General features: G+C 49.5%; 1 protein-coding gene across 2 annotated transcripts in view; it reads right to left on the bottom strand.

The window, feature by feature from the left end:
* Positions 1 to 411: 411 nt before the first annotated feature.
* LOC140109579 (homeobox protein GBX-2-like) overlaps positions 412 to 16,166 on the bottom strand; it is a 56,302-nt gene continuing 40,547 nt past the window's right edge. For both annotated transcript variants that reach the window (XM_072132085.1, XM_072132086.1), the window contains exon 2: positions 412 to 2,388. In XM_072132085.1, coding sequence (XP_071988186.1) covers positions 1,877 to 2,388 — 512 coding nt within the window. In that variant the 3' untranslated portion in view covers positions 412 to 1,876. The remainder of the gene's footprint in view (positions 2,389 to 16,166) is intronic.

A 16,166-nucleotide genomic window follows, 5' to 3' on the forward strand; every position in this document is an offset into this window, starting at 1 on the left:
CCAGATGTGCGACCCTCCACCCTCGCCTGCTCCCAGATGTGCGACCCTCCACCCTCGCCTGCTCCCAGATGTGCGACCCTCCACCCTCGCCTGCTCCCAGATGTGCGACCCTCCACCCTCGCCTGCTCCCAGATGTGCGACCCTCCACCCTCGCCTGCTCCCAGATGTGCGACCCTCCACCCTCGCCTGCTCCCAGATGTGCGACCCTCCACCCTCGCCTGCTCCCAGATGTGCGACCCTCCACCCTCGCCTGCTCCCAGATGTGCGACCCTCCACCCTCGCCTGCTCCCAGATGTGCGACCCTCCACCCTCACCTGCTCCCAGATGTGCGACCCTCCTCCCTCACCTGCTCCCAGATGTGCGACCCTCCATCCTCACCTGCTCCCAGATGTGCGATCCTCCATCCTCCTACACGTCTACTCTGATAACCTTCTTTCTTGTTCCCTAGTAGTTTAGGTTTGTACTTTATCTTTTTTCTGTTATTTGTTTTTCAGATTTCTTTACAGATTTTTTTTCTCTCCCTTGTTGGTTCTGTGCAGGTATGGAAAGAGAAGGAAATGGAAGGGAACCCCCTAGGGGGCTTCTTAATCACCCTCCAGACAGGCCGCCTTGATTATAAGTACCATGAAATTCATTAACACCTTCAGCTATGACAAGTGGCAGCAGCAGTGAGATGGGAGTCATTAGGCTTCCACATGAGTATTCCCCCCCCCACCACCACCCAAAGATTTCCTCATTCCCTCGGCTTGTGAGCCACAGAGATTCTACTCCTAAAGCTCTGAGACCCCTACATGAAGCGAGAGGAACGTGTAGACCAAGGTCCAGAACAAGCCCGAGCCTTGTGTAGTCTCTACGACACTCGTATGGCTCTGGTCACCAACAACCCTACTGATGATGGTGAGGGTCACTACCTGCCGGATACCCGCGGTGCACTGGAGACTGTTCTGTGGGATCCTCATCCACATTTATACGGATCTCCATGGGATCCCACGGCTGCTGAGGTGACCATCTATCGTCACGGTGTCTTTAGGAATAAAATTTTGATTCTACAATAACACGAAATGAAGAGATAATTTTATTTCTGAGAGCCGGATCCTACAGGATGTTCTTCACGCATGGAGCTCCACATGGTTAGAGCCGCCTGTTCCTCACCGATACATCTGCTGCCTATCCCAGATCCTATGGAAGACCATGTGAAGGTCCACAGCAGCCCTGGACTTGTGTATGGTGTTTATATAACTAGTGGTCAGAAGAAGGACCTCGCATGTGACTCTTCAGCAGAAGATCAGTTACATTACAAGACCCATCCCGAGTGCTATCGTTTGGTCCTTGTGTGGGAGTCTCTAGATTTTGAAATTTCCATGATCTAACTTTATGGATGATGGTTAAAGTGATTGATTAATGGAGTGAAGGTGGACATCAAGGGACAAGGTCGCAGCATATTTCTACAGGTTGACCAAGAGTCTGGTAGCAATATGTCCAGGGGCTCCTCTAAGGCTTTTCCCATTGGTCTGAAGAATCATTTTCTGGCCAAACCTGTCTGAATCCCATGAACAGATGTGTTCTCCTTCCTGCTGAGATATTCCCATTGGGTACACGTGTCATTACATGTCCCTTCCTCCCTTGTCCCTTATCTGGGACCTAAAACAACTCAATGGCCTCCACAGACCAGATAAGACATATTCACACTGGACATGTCAAAAGACGTTTGTCTGATTGTCACAGCATTCACGTCCTACATTTCTATCAGTTCTGCATTATCTGCAGGGAAGACTGCACCTCGCGGGGGTCAGAGGTGAAGATCGTAGTCCTGCTGATGATAATAGTGGTAAGGGAGGAGCCCATTGTCCTTGCTTGTTTTGCCGTCCAGTCTTCTCTATGGTTGCCCACCATCCATCTGTTGGGTCCTTATAGTAAAGCGGTTGACATGCACAGGGATGGGCACCACGATTTTTGGGTTCCGGACAGGCTCACCTGCACGGTTGTTAATGTTTCCAGCTTTGATGCGTTTCCATTTTGCTCTTCGATTCTGAAACCATATTTTTACTTGCACCTCGCTGAGTTTGAGGGTGTGGGCGATCTGAGATCTCTCTGTCAGGGACAGGTATTTCTTACAGTGGAACTCCTTTTCCAGTTCTAGGAGCTGCTCGCTAGTGAAAGCTGTCCTGCGTCTTCGGCTTTTTCCAGGAGTCCCAGCTCCTTCTCTGCCCGAGTCCTGAGGGGCGCTCTTTACCTTAATCCGGGGCCGGGTTGAGCTGTGCCCTTGTTCTGGGAGGTTCTCATCGCAGCTCTCTTCAGAGGTTTCCTCTTCATCTTGGTCACTGCAGCCCAGATCCGGGGTCTTTCCTCCCATCTTCTCTTCATCTGAGCTGTACAATTTGGAGTCTCCTGTAAAACAAAGTCATAAAGGATTAAATGTAGCAAAGTACATAAAAAAGCATCAGAGGCGGCAGTGTCTGGTGGATGAAGCTCACCACAGACCTATGACTGACGTAACATCTCCTCTACCTTCTGCAGATATTCCTAGACACAAGTCCATAACAGAAAGATGATGAATGGTGCTCACCCTTGGAAGTCAATCAGGATGCTCATTTATTCGACTTACTCCCTCCCATGTTTATTATTTGAGTATTTTGCAACGATCCGCTTCCATTGATCATATAGACTAGGCCAGAAGCTTTTATGCTGCCTCCAGGGGCCACCAATAACTGCCCCTTGGTCACTTAGGAGGCAGTCGCTATGTGGGAAATAAAGAAGGAGCTAATCTTAAGGTACAATAAATAGCCCAGGAAATTCAAATAAAAAGTATACATTGTGCATGATCATGGATGGAATGGAATCTTCTTACCTGGCCAAGTCCTATACATCCAGAGTAGAGATGGGCGAATTTGTTGAAATTCGTTTCGTCCCGATTCGCCAAATTTTTCGTAAAAATTCGTTTCGACCCGAATTGCATCATGCCAAATCACGTTAAAAACCAGGCATTTCCTGGCTGCAGAGAGCCTGAAGGGTGTTGTAGAACGTTGTGCTATGCTTAAATATGCATAGGGAGCGTGGTTTGGTCTTCAAACAATGCTGTGTTTTAGTATGACATGCACATGACAGCCGCCGCTCTTAGAATCGCTTCACTCTTCACTTCCATGTGCACTTACAGAGGCCAACTTCACCAAATAAGCGAAGCGGGAACGCAGCCTGACAAGGTAACGTCTGTGCCGGCTCGAAAGGCCCGAGCTGAGGGCCAAGATCCCACTATAACATCACAGAGTGCACTCTTTACACTGACATCAGATGATTCCATAGATTACGGCAGAACCTGTTCTGTTACACGCGGATACATGAGGAAACCCCCCAAAAGAGTGCAGAGGGTGTCACCAGTAATTCTGCATTGACGTCACTGATCATTTTGCCCTTCTTTTCACGCGTCAGTGTCCTCTTTCAATCGGCCAATAATCCATCAGTATTGCTAAAGCCAAAAACAAACAGGAGTGGATCCTGAACAGAGATGAGCAGTAAATGAGATACTTGCATGTCCTGTATGTTCTGTATCCACTCCTGCTTTTGGCTATCAATCCTGAAGCTTTTCATCTTTCTGACAGATGAAATGAAGGGGAAAACCAAACATAGTGGCAACGCCATAGAGCGATGGAGGGTGAAAACAGCATTATGGAAATCACAGGGTGTTCCATGGAGACAGCGGTCAGTTGGCAGCAGAATAATTAGGCCGCAGAGGGGCACAATGACAAATTATGGAGGTGGCGTAAACATGGTAGGCCACAGAGTGGCACAATGATAGGGTGTGGAGGTGGCGGCAGCAGGAGCCCATATAGCCAACAGCAGAGGAAGCCACATTGTGGCACAATAAGGAAGTTTTGAATTTGACGTTGAAATTTTCCATCTAAATTTGAAGATTAGATACGCCACATCCATAATACATTACAGTTTTCCTGAAAATATCGGGTCTTTGCCAAAAAAGAACTGCAAAGGTGGCACCAGCCGCATGAGGTCAGAGGCGTGGAGGTGGCGGCAACATGTTAGGCCACAGAGTGGCACAATGATATAGTGTGGAGGTGGCATCAGCAGCAGCAGGAGCCCACAGAGTGGCACAATGATATAGTGTGAAAGTAGCAGCAGGAGACCACAGAGTGGCACAATGATTTAGTGTGGAGGTGGCATCAGCAGCAGGAGCCTGCAGAGTGGCACAATGATATAGTGTGGAGGTGGCGTCAGCAGCAGCAGGAGCCCACAGAGTGGTACAATGATATAGTGTGGAGGTGTCAGCAGCAGGAGCCCACGGAGTGGCACCATGATATAGTGTGAATGTGGCAGGAGCCGGAGCCCACAGAGTGGCCCAATGATATAGTGAGAAAGGAAAAAGGCAGACGGGCAGCACTCCGTGGAACAAAGGTTCTTTTATTTCACAAGTGGATACAGCGACGTTTCGGCTGACCCTATGCAGCCATTCTCAAGCATGGAGCATAGAGTCAGCCGAAACGTTGCAGTATCCACTTGTGAAATAAAAGAACCTTTGTTCCACGGAGTGCTGCCCGTCTGCCTTTTTCCTTTGAAACTTCCAGGGTCCCTGAATCAGACCCTTCGAGCCTGCACCCACTTTGGATCTTAATCCGTTGTCTCACTGTGCCGCCCTTCCCTGACCTGTGTTTGTTCTATGATATAGCGAGAAGGTGGCAGCAGCAGGAGCTCACACAGTGTGCACAATGACATAGTGTGGAGGTGGCGTCAGCAGGAGCTCACAGAGAGGTACCATGATATAGTGTGGAGGTGGCGTCAGCAGCAGGAGCCCACAGAGGGGCACAATGATATAGTGTGGAGGTGGCGTCAGCAGCAGGAGCCCACAGAGTGGCACAATGATATAGTGTGGAGGTGGCGTCAGCAGCAGGAGCCCAAAGAGTGGCACAATGATATAGTGTGGAGGTGTCGTCAGCAGCAGCAGGAGCCCACAGAGTGGCACAATGATATAGTGTGGAGGTGGCATCAGTAGCAGCAGCAGGAGCCCACAGAGTGGCACAATGATATAGTGTGGAGGTGGCGTCAGCAGCAGCAGGAGCCCACAGAGAGAAACAATGATATAGTGTGGAGGTGGCAGCAGCAGGAGCCCACAGAGTGGCACAATGATATAGTGTGGAGGTGGCATCAGCAGCAGCAGGAGGAGCCCACAGAGTGGCACCATGATATAGTGTGGAGGTGGCATCAGCAGGAGCCCACATAGTGGCACAATGATATAGTGTGAATGTGGCATCAGCAGCAGCAGGAGTCCAAAGAGTGGCACAATGATATAGTGTGGAGGTGGCGTCAGCAGCAGCAGGAGCCCACAGAGTGGTACAATGACATAGTGTGGAGGTGGCGTCAGCAGGAGCTCACAGAGAGGTACCATGATATAGTGTGGAGGTGGCGTCAGCAGCAGGAGCCCACAGAGGGGCACAATGATATAGTGTGGAGGTGGGGTCAGCAGCAGGAGCCCACAGAGGGGCACAATGATATAGTGTGGAGGTGGCGTCAGCAGCAGGAGCCCGCAGAGTGGCACAATGATATAGTGTGGAGGTTTTGTCAGCAGCAGCAGCAGCAGGAGCCCACAGAGTGGCACCATGATATAGTGTGAAGGTGACATCAGAAGCAGGAGCCCACAGAGTGGCACAATGATATAGTGTGAAGGTGGCATCAGCAGCAGAAGCCCACATAGTGGCACCATGATATAGTGGGGAGGTGGCATCAGCAGCAGGAGCCCACAGTGTGGCACAATGATATAGAGTGGAGGTGGCGTCAGCAGGAGCCCAAAGAGTGGCACAATGATATAGTGGGGAGGTGGCATCAGTAGCAGCAGGAGCCTGCAGAGTGGTACAATGATATAGTGTGGAGGTGGCATCAGCAGCAGCAGGAGCCCGGAGAGTGGCACAATGATATAGTGTGTTGGTGGCATCAGTAGCAGCAGGAGGAGCCCACAGAGTGGCACAATGATATAGTGTGGAAGTGGCATCAGCAGCAGGAGCCCACAGAGTGGCACAATGATATAGTGTGGAGGTGGCATCAGCAGCAGCAGGAGCAGGAGCCCGCAGGGTGGCACAATGATATAGTGTGGAGGTGGCATCAGCAGCAGGAGCCCACAGAGTGGCACAATGATATAGTGTGAAGGTGGCATCAGCAGCAGGAGCCCACAGAGTGGCACAATGATATAATGCGGAGTAGGCATCAGCAGCAGGAGCCCGCAGAGTGGCACAATGATATAGTGTGGAGGTGGCATCAGCAGCAGGAGCCCACAGAGTGGCACAATGATATAGTGTGAAGGTGGCATCAGCAGGAGCCCACAGAGTGGCACCATGATATAGTGTGGAGGTGGCAGCAGCAGGAGCCCACAGAGTGGCACAATGGTATAGTGTGAAGATGGCATCAGCAGCAGCCCGCAGAATGGCACGATGATTGTGAAGGTGGCATCAGTAGCAGCAGGAGCCCACAGAGTGGCACAATGATATAGTGTGAAGGTGGCATCAGTAGCAGCAGGAGCCCACAGAATGGCACAATGATATAGTGTGGAGGTGGCATCAGCAGCAGCAGGAGCCCACAGAGTGGCACAGTGATATAGTGTGGAGGTTGCAGCAGCAGGAGCCCACAGAGAGGAAGAATCATATAGTGTGAAGGTGGCATCAGTAGCAGCAGGAGCCCACAGAGTGGCACAATGATATAGTGTGAAGGTGGCATCAGTAGCAGCAGGAGGAGCCCACAGAGTGGCACAATGATATAGTGTGAAGGTGGCATCAGTAGCAGCAGTAGCCTGCAGAGTGGTACAATGATATAGTGTGAAGGTGGCATCAGTAGCAGCAGGAGGAGCCCACAGAGTGGCACAATGATATAGTGTGAAGGTGGCATCAGTAGCAGGAGGAGCCCACAGAGTGGCACAATGATATAGTGTGGAGGTGGCGTCAGTAGCAGCAGGAGCCCACAGAGTGGCACAATGATATAGTGTGGAGGTGGCATCAGAAGCAGCAGGAGCTTGCAGAGTGGCACAATGATATAGTGTGAAGGTGGCATCAGTAGCAGCAGGAGGAGCCCACAGAGTGGCACAATGATATAGTGTGAAGGTGGCATCAGAAGCAGGAGTCAGCAGAGTGGCACAATGATATAGTGTGGAGGTGGCAGCAGCAGGAGCCCACAGAGTGGCACAATGATATAGTGTGGAGGTGGCGTCAGTAGCAGCAGGAGCCCACAGAGTAGCACAATGATATAGTGTGAAGGTGGCAGCAGTAGCATCGGGAGCCCACAGAATGGCACAATGATATAGTGTGGAGGTGGCGTCAGTAGCAGCAGGAGCCCACAGAGTAGCACAATGATATAGTGTGAAGGTGGCAGCAGTAGCATCGGGAGCCCACAGAATGGCACAATGATATAGTGTGGAGGTGGCGTCAGTAGCAGCAGGAGCCCGCAGAGTGGCACAATGATATAGTGTGAAGGTGGCATCAGCAGCAGCAGGAGCCCACAGAGAGGAACAATCATATAGGTTGAAGGTAGCATCAGTAGCAGCAGGAGCCCACAGAGTGGCACAATGATATAGTGTGAAGGTGGCATCAGCAGCAGCAGGAGCCCACAGAGTGGCACAATGATATAGTGTGAAGGTGGCAGCAGTAGCATCGGGAGCCCACAGAGTAGCACAATGATGTAGTGTGAAGGTGGCAGCAGTAGCATCGGGAGCCCACAGAGTAGCACAATGATATAGAGTGGAGGAGGCGTCAGCAGCAGCAGGAGCCCACAGAGTGGCACAATGATATAGTGTGGAGGTGGCGTCAGTAGCAGCAGGAGCCCGCAGAGTGGCACAATGATATAGTGTGGAGGTGGCGTCAGTAGCAGCAGGAGCCCGCAGAGTGGCACAATGATATAGTGTGAAGGTGGCGTCAGCAGCAGCAGGAGCCCACAGAGAGGAACAATCATATAGGTTGAAGGTAGCATCAGTAGCAGCAGGAGCCCACAGAGTGGCACAATGATATAGTGTGAAGGTGGCATCAGCAGCAGCAGGAGCCCACAGAGTGGCACAATGATATAGTGTGAAGGTGGCAGCAGTAGCATCGGGAGCCCACAGAGTGGCACAATGATGTAGTGTGAAGGTGGCAGCAGTAGCAGCGGGAGTCCACAGAGTGGCACAATGATATATTGTGGAGGTGGCAGCAGCAGAAGCAGGAGTCAGCAGAGTGGCACAATGATATAGTGTGAAGGTGGCAGCAGCAGCAGGAGCCCACAGAGTGGCAGAATGAGGAGGAGGTGGGTGACAATTCCAGACCCTGGTAAAGATGGTGTGAGGCAGATGGAGCAACTGGCAGCAGATGTGTGGCATCAGGCGGGTGGCAGCATCAGAATAGTGGCTGATAGCAGTTAGAACCCAAACTCATTTCTCAACGTTTGGAGGAGGCATCATGGCTGATCTAATCTGATGCATTAGGCATTGGCGAGTTGAAATCCTGGCTGATCCAATCCTGGGGGTTCTCCTTGGGGTAACGATGGCCCCCGCCACACTGAACACCCGCTCTGATGCCACACTAATGGCCGGGCAGGACATCTTCTCTACTGCAAACTCCGCAAGTTGCGGCCATGCATCAAGCTTGGCTGCCCAGTAGTCCATGGGATCCTCTACCTCAGGTGGTAAAGTGCTGTCCAAGTAGGCCACCACCTGCTGGTGCAGGATCTGCTCCATGTCCTGCTGCTGCTGGTGGCGGCTACCCTCCTCACTAGGCGGGTGATGGAAATTGCTCAATAAGGAATCCAGACTTAAGCGACTGTTGATGGAGCTGCTACTGCTCCTACCCCCCCCCCCAGCTTCCCATAGCAGCCATGGCAGTAGTACGTGAGTGATGACCAAGAATCCCCCGGTCAGACCTGACAGAGGATGGAAAATGGAGCACATAGGCAGCAGCCAACTATGTGCACAGTATTTCTCTATAGTATGCCAGTTGTTCCTTCCTCTCATCAGCAGGAAACAATTCACCCATTTTGGCCCGGTAGCGAGGGTCCAAGAGGGTGGAGAGACAAAACTCATCCCTATGGCGGATGTTGACTATTCGGCTGTCACTAGTTAGGCAAAGCAGCATGCTGCAGGCCATCTGCGCAAGTGACTCTGAGGACTCCCGGCCTCCATCTCCACAGTATACTGCAATGGTGCTTCTGGGTCATCTGCCTCGTCTTCTACCTCCTCCGGATGCTCCTGCTCCTCCTCTCCTGTCACCTGAGTAGAAAAACCACAAATTGCACCAGACTCTGCTTGTGCTCCAATCTCCTCCTCCTCCAGTTCAGCCCCCACCGGAATCATGTGGCCATGAGATGTAGTCTCCACTTCTCCAGTGCCCTGACCAGACAGATTTTGCAGCATGAGTTCCAGGACATGAAGCAGTGGTATGACATTATTCATCCAGCAGTCCTGGTGACTGACAAATAACGTGGTCTCTTCAAAGGGCCTGAGCAAACGGCAGGTGTCACGCATGACATCAAAGTTACACAAGGAAGTACTACGGTCCGCTTGCATCATCAAAAAAATCATTAATGGCTTTTCTCTGTTCATACAGGTGGTCTAACATATGGAGTTTGGAATTCCAACGTTTGGAAACATCGCATATCAGACTATGCTGGCGGAGGTCGTTCTGACCCTGCAACTCAAGGAGGATGTGCTTGGCTTTGTAAGAATGGCTGAAGTGCGTGCTCAGTGTCCTGGCCATTTTAATAATGTCTTGCCGATGGGTGTAAGACTTCAGGAACTTGTTGACTACCAGATTGAACACGTGCGCCATGCAGGGCGCATGGACCATCCCTCCTCGGTGCAGCGTGGACACCATGTTCCTGCCATTGTCTGTCACCATGGTTCCGATTTTTAGTTGTTGCAGAGAAAGCCACACATTGATTTCTTCTTGCATGACGCAGAGCAGTTCCTCCCCTGTGTGACTTCATTCGCCCAGGCAAACCAGGTGTAGAACTGTGTGACACCGCTGTGCCCTGCACATGTGGTATGATGGAGCAGCACTTGTGGAGGCTGAGGTGGTGGTGGAGAAGGAGGCGGACACTGGCGCAGGAGCAGCAGTTTGACAACGTAGAGGAGAAAGCGCCGTCTCTTGTTGAAGTTGTTGGTGCGGCTGGCGGGAAGCACATTCACCCAGTGGGCCGTAAAGGACATATACTGGCCCTGACCATAATTACAGCTCCACACATCCGCGCTGCCGTGCACCTTGGAAGAAACTGATAAGCTCAAGGACTGGCCCACCTTCTGTTGTACATATTGGTGAAGGGCTGGCACAGCCTTTTTGGAAAAAAATTGCGGCTTGGAACTCTCCACCTCGGTTTGGCACAAGCCATTAGTTCGCTGAAGGGTGCAGAGTCCACGACTTGGAAAGGGAGAGACTGCAGTACCAACAACTTGGACAGGAGCACGGTCAGCTTCTGAACCTTAGGATGGCTGGACGCATAGAGTTGTCTTTTTGTAATCGCCTCGCTCAACAACTGCTGGCGCCATGCGTAGCGAGGAGCAGGAGCATCCAGACCGGGAGATGATGTCAAAGACAAACAGCTCCCTTCGGCAGAGGTGCTGGAGCCTTCACTTGCTGAAAAACAGTATGTGTGCCACTAGGTGCTGCTGCTGCGCCTGCAGGATGGACCGTATCTGACACCCGTTTCTCCCAGGCCTTTGGATGGTGACGCTGCATGTGTTGGCGCAGGGCCATGGTGCCAAGGTTAGCTCCCTGGCCACGCTTCACTTTCTGCCCACAGATACGACATATACCCACACTCGGCTCCTCTGGTGTCTTTACAAAAAACTGCCACACCGCTGAGGTGGTAATTTTACCGCCAACACTCTACACTGAGCGACTACTACCGCCGTTGCGTCGCTGAGCCCCTGTGCCACTGCTTATTTGGGCCTGCAAATAGGGATTTGTACCCTGCGGACGTTTGGCTCCCGTCCTCGCACTGCTGCCACCCTGCTGACTCACAGCCACAGTAGCGACTTGCTGCCTGCTCCGCAAGCTGACACTCTATTCGCCTGATGATGATGAATCCCCTGCTACACCCGGCTCCCAAGTGCGATCGGCTACATCATCGTCAATTTGCGTTTCCCGGTCACTGCTACTCTCCTCACCGATGTCAGTATGCACAGCCTGCCTACTGCAGGAAGCAGCGGAAGTCTGCCCCACCTCTTCACTGCCAAGCAGCTGCTGACTGTCCTCAAACACTTCGTCCTCGCTGAATAGTGGCGCTGAGCCCAGACCACCTAGTAGTTCTCTGGCTGCGGGAAAGGAATAGAACAGAGCCTGGTTGAGGACAAGTGAGGGTCTCTGACCTGCTCCTGGGCCATGCCAACTAATTGTTGTATCTGAGGAACCCACGGACTCTTGGCTGGGGTTATCTTTTTAAATGGGTGTGGGCACAATCAAAAACGGTTTCAGATGTACAGAAGTAACACGTTTTTTTAATTTATAATAGTTTCTAAAATATGACAGATATTGAGTAATAATTAAAATGAATAATGTAAACACATCTGCGTACAAATCATGTAAAGATCTTAATATAGATATAGGAACTTAGTTCGACCTTAATTGTATGTGTATCTTGTTAACAGGATTCCTTTAGAGCTTTGTAAACAATTTTGTAAACAATTTTGTAAACAATTTCGTAAACAATTTCGTAAACAATTTCGTAAACAATTTCGTAAACAATTTCTATTCCTTCTGATAGCGGTTGATTCTCTAGATATAGTAATATTAGTAGTCCCGTACACAGTGGGGAGTCCTATGTCCCAATAGAAAGATTCATAAAGATGAAAAAATTCGTAGAGCTGAAAAATTCATGGGGATGAAAAAGTTCATAAAAAAGAAAATTGCATGCATTAAAAATAAAAATAAAAAATGGATAGTTAAAAACAAATTTGTCTGAGAGTAAATTGGTATCCAGGAGGTTTTTATGTTGCACAGAGTGTAGGGCCCTGCACTTGTGTAGACTCTTACAGCTATTTGCCAAAATATATAGGATGTTTACAATCTAATCACTCACAGTTGGTTGATCATATGCGTCTTTCTCTCTGTTCGAGCTGGAAACGTTCACTATTGTGGAGGTTTTGGTAGTCGTTTTTAGTATGTGATGGCGTCCTCCACGTGCAGCGGCATCTGTGTATGTCCTCCGGGAGCGCTTCCACGGGAAACAAGTTCGTACGTTTCACACTCCTCACTCTCCTCCCTTCACGGTGTGGACTCCGTGCCTGCCAGATGCCGCGGGGGATGTCACACCCGAGAACATGCAACGTTCCAAACGATAGGCTCGAGCCCACCCACGACTCGTAGGTGAAAGTTTTCTTGTATTTGTATCGAGGGTGGTGTAATGGATCAAATTGTGAGGATGTTTAGGTTCTGTAAGAGTCCAGTAATTTGTGGATAATGGCTAGACGCGTTTCACAATTTGATCCATTACACCACCCTCGATACAAATACAAGAAAACTTTCACCTACGAGTCGTGGGTGGGCTCGAGCCTATTGTTTGGAACGTTGCATGTTCTCGGGTGTGACATCCTCCGCGGCATCTAACAGACACAGAATCCACACCGTGAAGGGAGGAGAGTGAGGAGTGTGAAACGTACGAACTTGTTTCCCGTGGAAGCGCTCCCGGAGGACATACACAGATGCCGCTGCACGTGGAGGACGCCATCACATACTAAAAACGATCACCAAAACCTCCACAATAGTGAACGCTTCCAGCTCGAACAGAGAGAAAGACGCATACGATCAACCAACTGTGAGTGATTAGACTGTAAACATCCTATATATTTTGGCAAATAGCTGTAAGAGTCTACACAAGTGCAGGGCCCTACACTATGTGCAACATAAAAGCCTCCTGGATACCAATTTACTCCTAAACAAATTTGTTTTTAACTATCCATTTTTTATTTTTATTTTTAATGCATGCAATTTTCTTTTTTATGAACTTTTTCATCCCCATGAATTTTTCAGCTCTACGAATTTTTTCATCTTTATGAATCTTTCTATTGGGACATAGGACTCCCCACTGTGTACAGGACTACTAATATTACTATATCTAGAGAATCAACCGCTATCAGAAGGAATAGAAATTGTTTACGAAATTGTTTACGAAATTGTTTACGAAATTGTTTACCAGATTGTTTACAAAATTGTTTACAAAGCTCTAAAGGAATCCTGTTAACAAGATACACATACAATTAAGGTCGAACTAAGTTCCTATATCTATACTAAGATCTTTACATGATTTGTACGCAGATGTGTTTACATTATTCATTTTAATTTTACTCAATGTCTGTCATATTTTAGAAACTATTATAAATTAAAAAAACGTGTTACTTCTGTACATCTGAAACCGTTTTTGATTGTGCCCACACCCATTTAAAAAGATTGCTCTATTTTCCTGGTCTCATTTGGTGTTGAGACCTCCTGTGGATGCACTCAGACTCGGCACAGCAGAGATTGATAAGTGCCACCATAACCTTGATTTTATCTTGGCTGGGGTTGTCAGATGTTATATTAGAGGAATTGGATGACCTAGTCAACCATTCAACAACATTTGGGTTGTTAATCAACACACTGCCGCTAGATGACACCGGCAGTTCTGGCCTCACAGAGTCACCCCTGCTGCGACGTCCCCTTACTGTCTGACATAATGGTTAATCAACTATGTGGATTTGACACGTAAATCTGGCTGTAAACTGTAGGCCCAAAAAGATATGGCAATGTGCGTTATACAGATCTCCTACAACTGACCCCCAGAGAGAGGTCCACAAATCACTACTGCAGATGCATGAATGTGAAACAGATTTCTTCCTATTCCATTTTGTCACTAAATAGAACTGCTATTTGGGGTATACAGATCCCCCTTAAAGAACATCCAGGGATTGGAGCAGGAATCGCTACAGCACAGTACAGTAGCTGGACGCTACAGACAGCACATGAAGTTTAAAATGCCAGGATTGCAAATGGCCGACAGTTTTTATAGGGCTGTGAGCCTGTGTGACATCACATAAGCCTGCCGGTCGCTGATTGGCTTACAGGTCTGCAGATGTCATCGGGGGTGTTCCTTTCTCCTTCCCAGAGTTCTCTGCCCCATGTATCATGTTGTTACTTTGTTCCCACGAATCACCGTAAACTTTGTCTTCGTAACTAATCAAATTTTTAGTGAAATTTGTATCGAATTCCACTTTGTTAGAATCTCTAATCCAGAGTCACCAGAATGCCCATGGCGGGGGCAGAAGTGCCGATCCCATGATGGTGCTGGCTCGTACATGCATGCACAGTTGATGGAGATGGCTGGTGCTGGGATGTGGCTTGGAGATGACCACCACAGGCACATACAAGCATGGTAACATATGGGGCAGTAATTTACCATGTAGATTAGGCAGAAGACTAGGGCAGGGGGTCAGAGGAGTAAACACTGAATTACAAATATACACAAAATAGTGCGGAACTAGTCGCCTCTCCCGGTGACACATGTTCAGCTCAATGCACACAACGAGGAGGGCTTCTTCAGCACTAAAGGTTTACAACAAAATACTCATCAAGTTTATCATTTAGGTTCATTGCACGCAGAGCTTTGGCCCTTAGGATCCACCTCTCTTGCTCTTGGAGAAGTAGGCACTTGCTGTAAGGTAGGTACTTGCTCAACTGCAGCGCAACGAAGGACCCAGGGTTGGCCCCATGTTCCTTCCTTATGTGCTATACCAAGCAGGGTGATCCCATCTCACTTTTTACAAACCTTGTTCCTTAAACCTCACACTGGGGTCTCCAGTGGCTGAGATAACAAATTTAGAGCTTCAAGAACTTTGTCTGTATGATTGCCACCACTATGGTTACTTTGGGGAAACTAGGTCCATGAGCCGACTGTGCGGTTGTGTACTAGATGCATTGGTGATTTATTGGGATGTGGATCTGGCTCTACAACACGGCACCAGGGGTCCTTCTGTGGCCGTTTCTTCCCATCACTGATCATGTGCTCATATTTATTGGGAAACCTTATTGTGTCAGAATCTGGTGAATAATTAAATGAAAAGCTAAAGATCTTCTCTTTTCTCTAAATCCTATTCCTAAGACATGGCAATCCTCCATGACATGAGGAGATGAGTACAGGAGATGGCTACACGGGGAGATGAGTACACGAGGAGATGAGTACACGAGGAAATGGCTAAATGGGGAGATGGGTACACGAGGAAATGGCTAAATGGGGAGATGGGTACACGGCGAGATGGCTACACGGCGAGATGGCTACACGGCGAGATGGCTACACGGGGAGATGGCTACACGGGGAGATGGCTACACGAGTAGATGGGGAGATGGCTACACGAGGAGATGGCTACACGAGGAGATGAGTACACGAGGAGATGAGTACACGAGGAGATGGCTACATGAGGAGATGAGTACAGTAGGAGATGAGTACACGGGGAGATGAGTACACAAGGAGATGGCTACACGGGGAGATGAGTACACGGGGAGATGAGTACACGGGGAGATGAGTACACGGGGAGATGAGTACACGGGGAGATGAGTACACGGGGAGATGAGTACACCAGGAGATGGCTACACAAGGAAATGAGTACACGAGGAGATGGCTAAATGGGGAGATGGGTACACGGCGAGATGGCTACACGGGGAGATGGCTACACGAGGAGATGGGGAGATGGCTACACGAGGAGATGGCTACACGAGGAGATGGCTACACGAGGAGATGGCTACACGAGGAGATGGCTACACGAGGAGATGGCTACACGAGGAGATGAGTACATGGGGTGATGAGTACAGAAAGAGATGGCTACATGAGGAGATTAGTACACGGGAAGATGGGTACACGAGGAGATGAGTACACGAGGAGGTGAGTACACAAGGAGATGAGTACATGGGGAGATGAGTACACGGGGAGATGAGTACACGGGGAGATGTGTACACGAGGAGATGAGTACAGGAGGAGATGGCTACACGGTGAGATGGCTACACGAGGAGATGGCTACACGAGGAGATGAGTACATGGGGAGATGGCTACACGGGGAGATGAGTACATGGGGAGATGAGTACACGGGGAGATGAGTACACGGGGAGATGAGTACACGGGGAGATGAGTACACGAGGAGATGGCTACACGGGGAGATGAGTACACAAGGAGATGAGTACACGGGGAGATGA

The sequence above is a fragment of the Engystomops pustulosus genome, unplaced genomic scaffold (genome assembly GCF_040894005.1).
Source record: "Engystomops pustulosus unplaced genomic scaffold, aEngPut4.maternal MAT_SCAFFOLD_221, whole genome shotgun sequence".
Classification (NCBI taxonomy): Eukaryota; Metazoa; Chordata; class Amphibia; order Anura; family Leptodactylidae; genus Engystomops; species Engystomops pustulosus.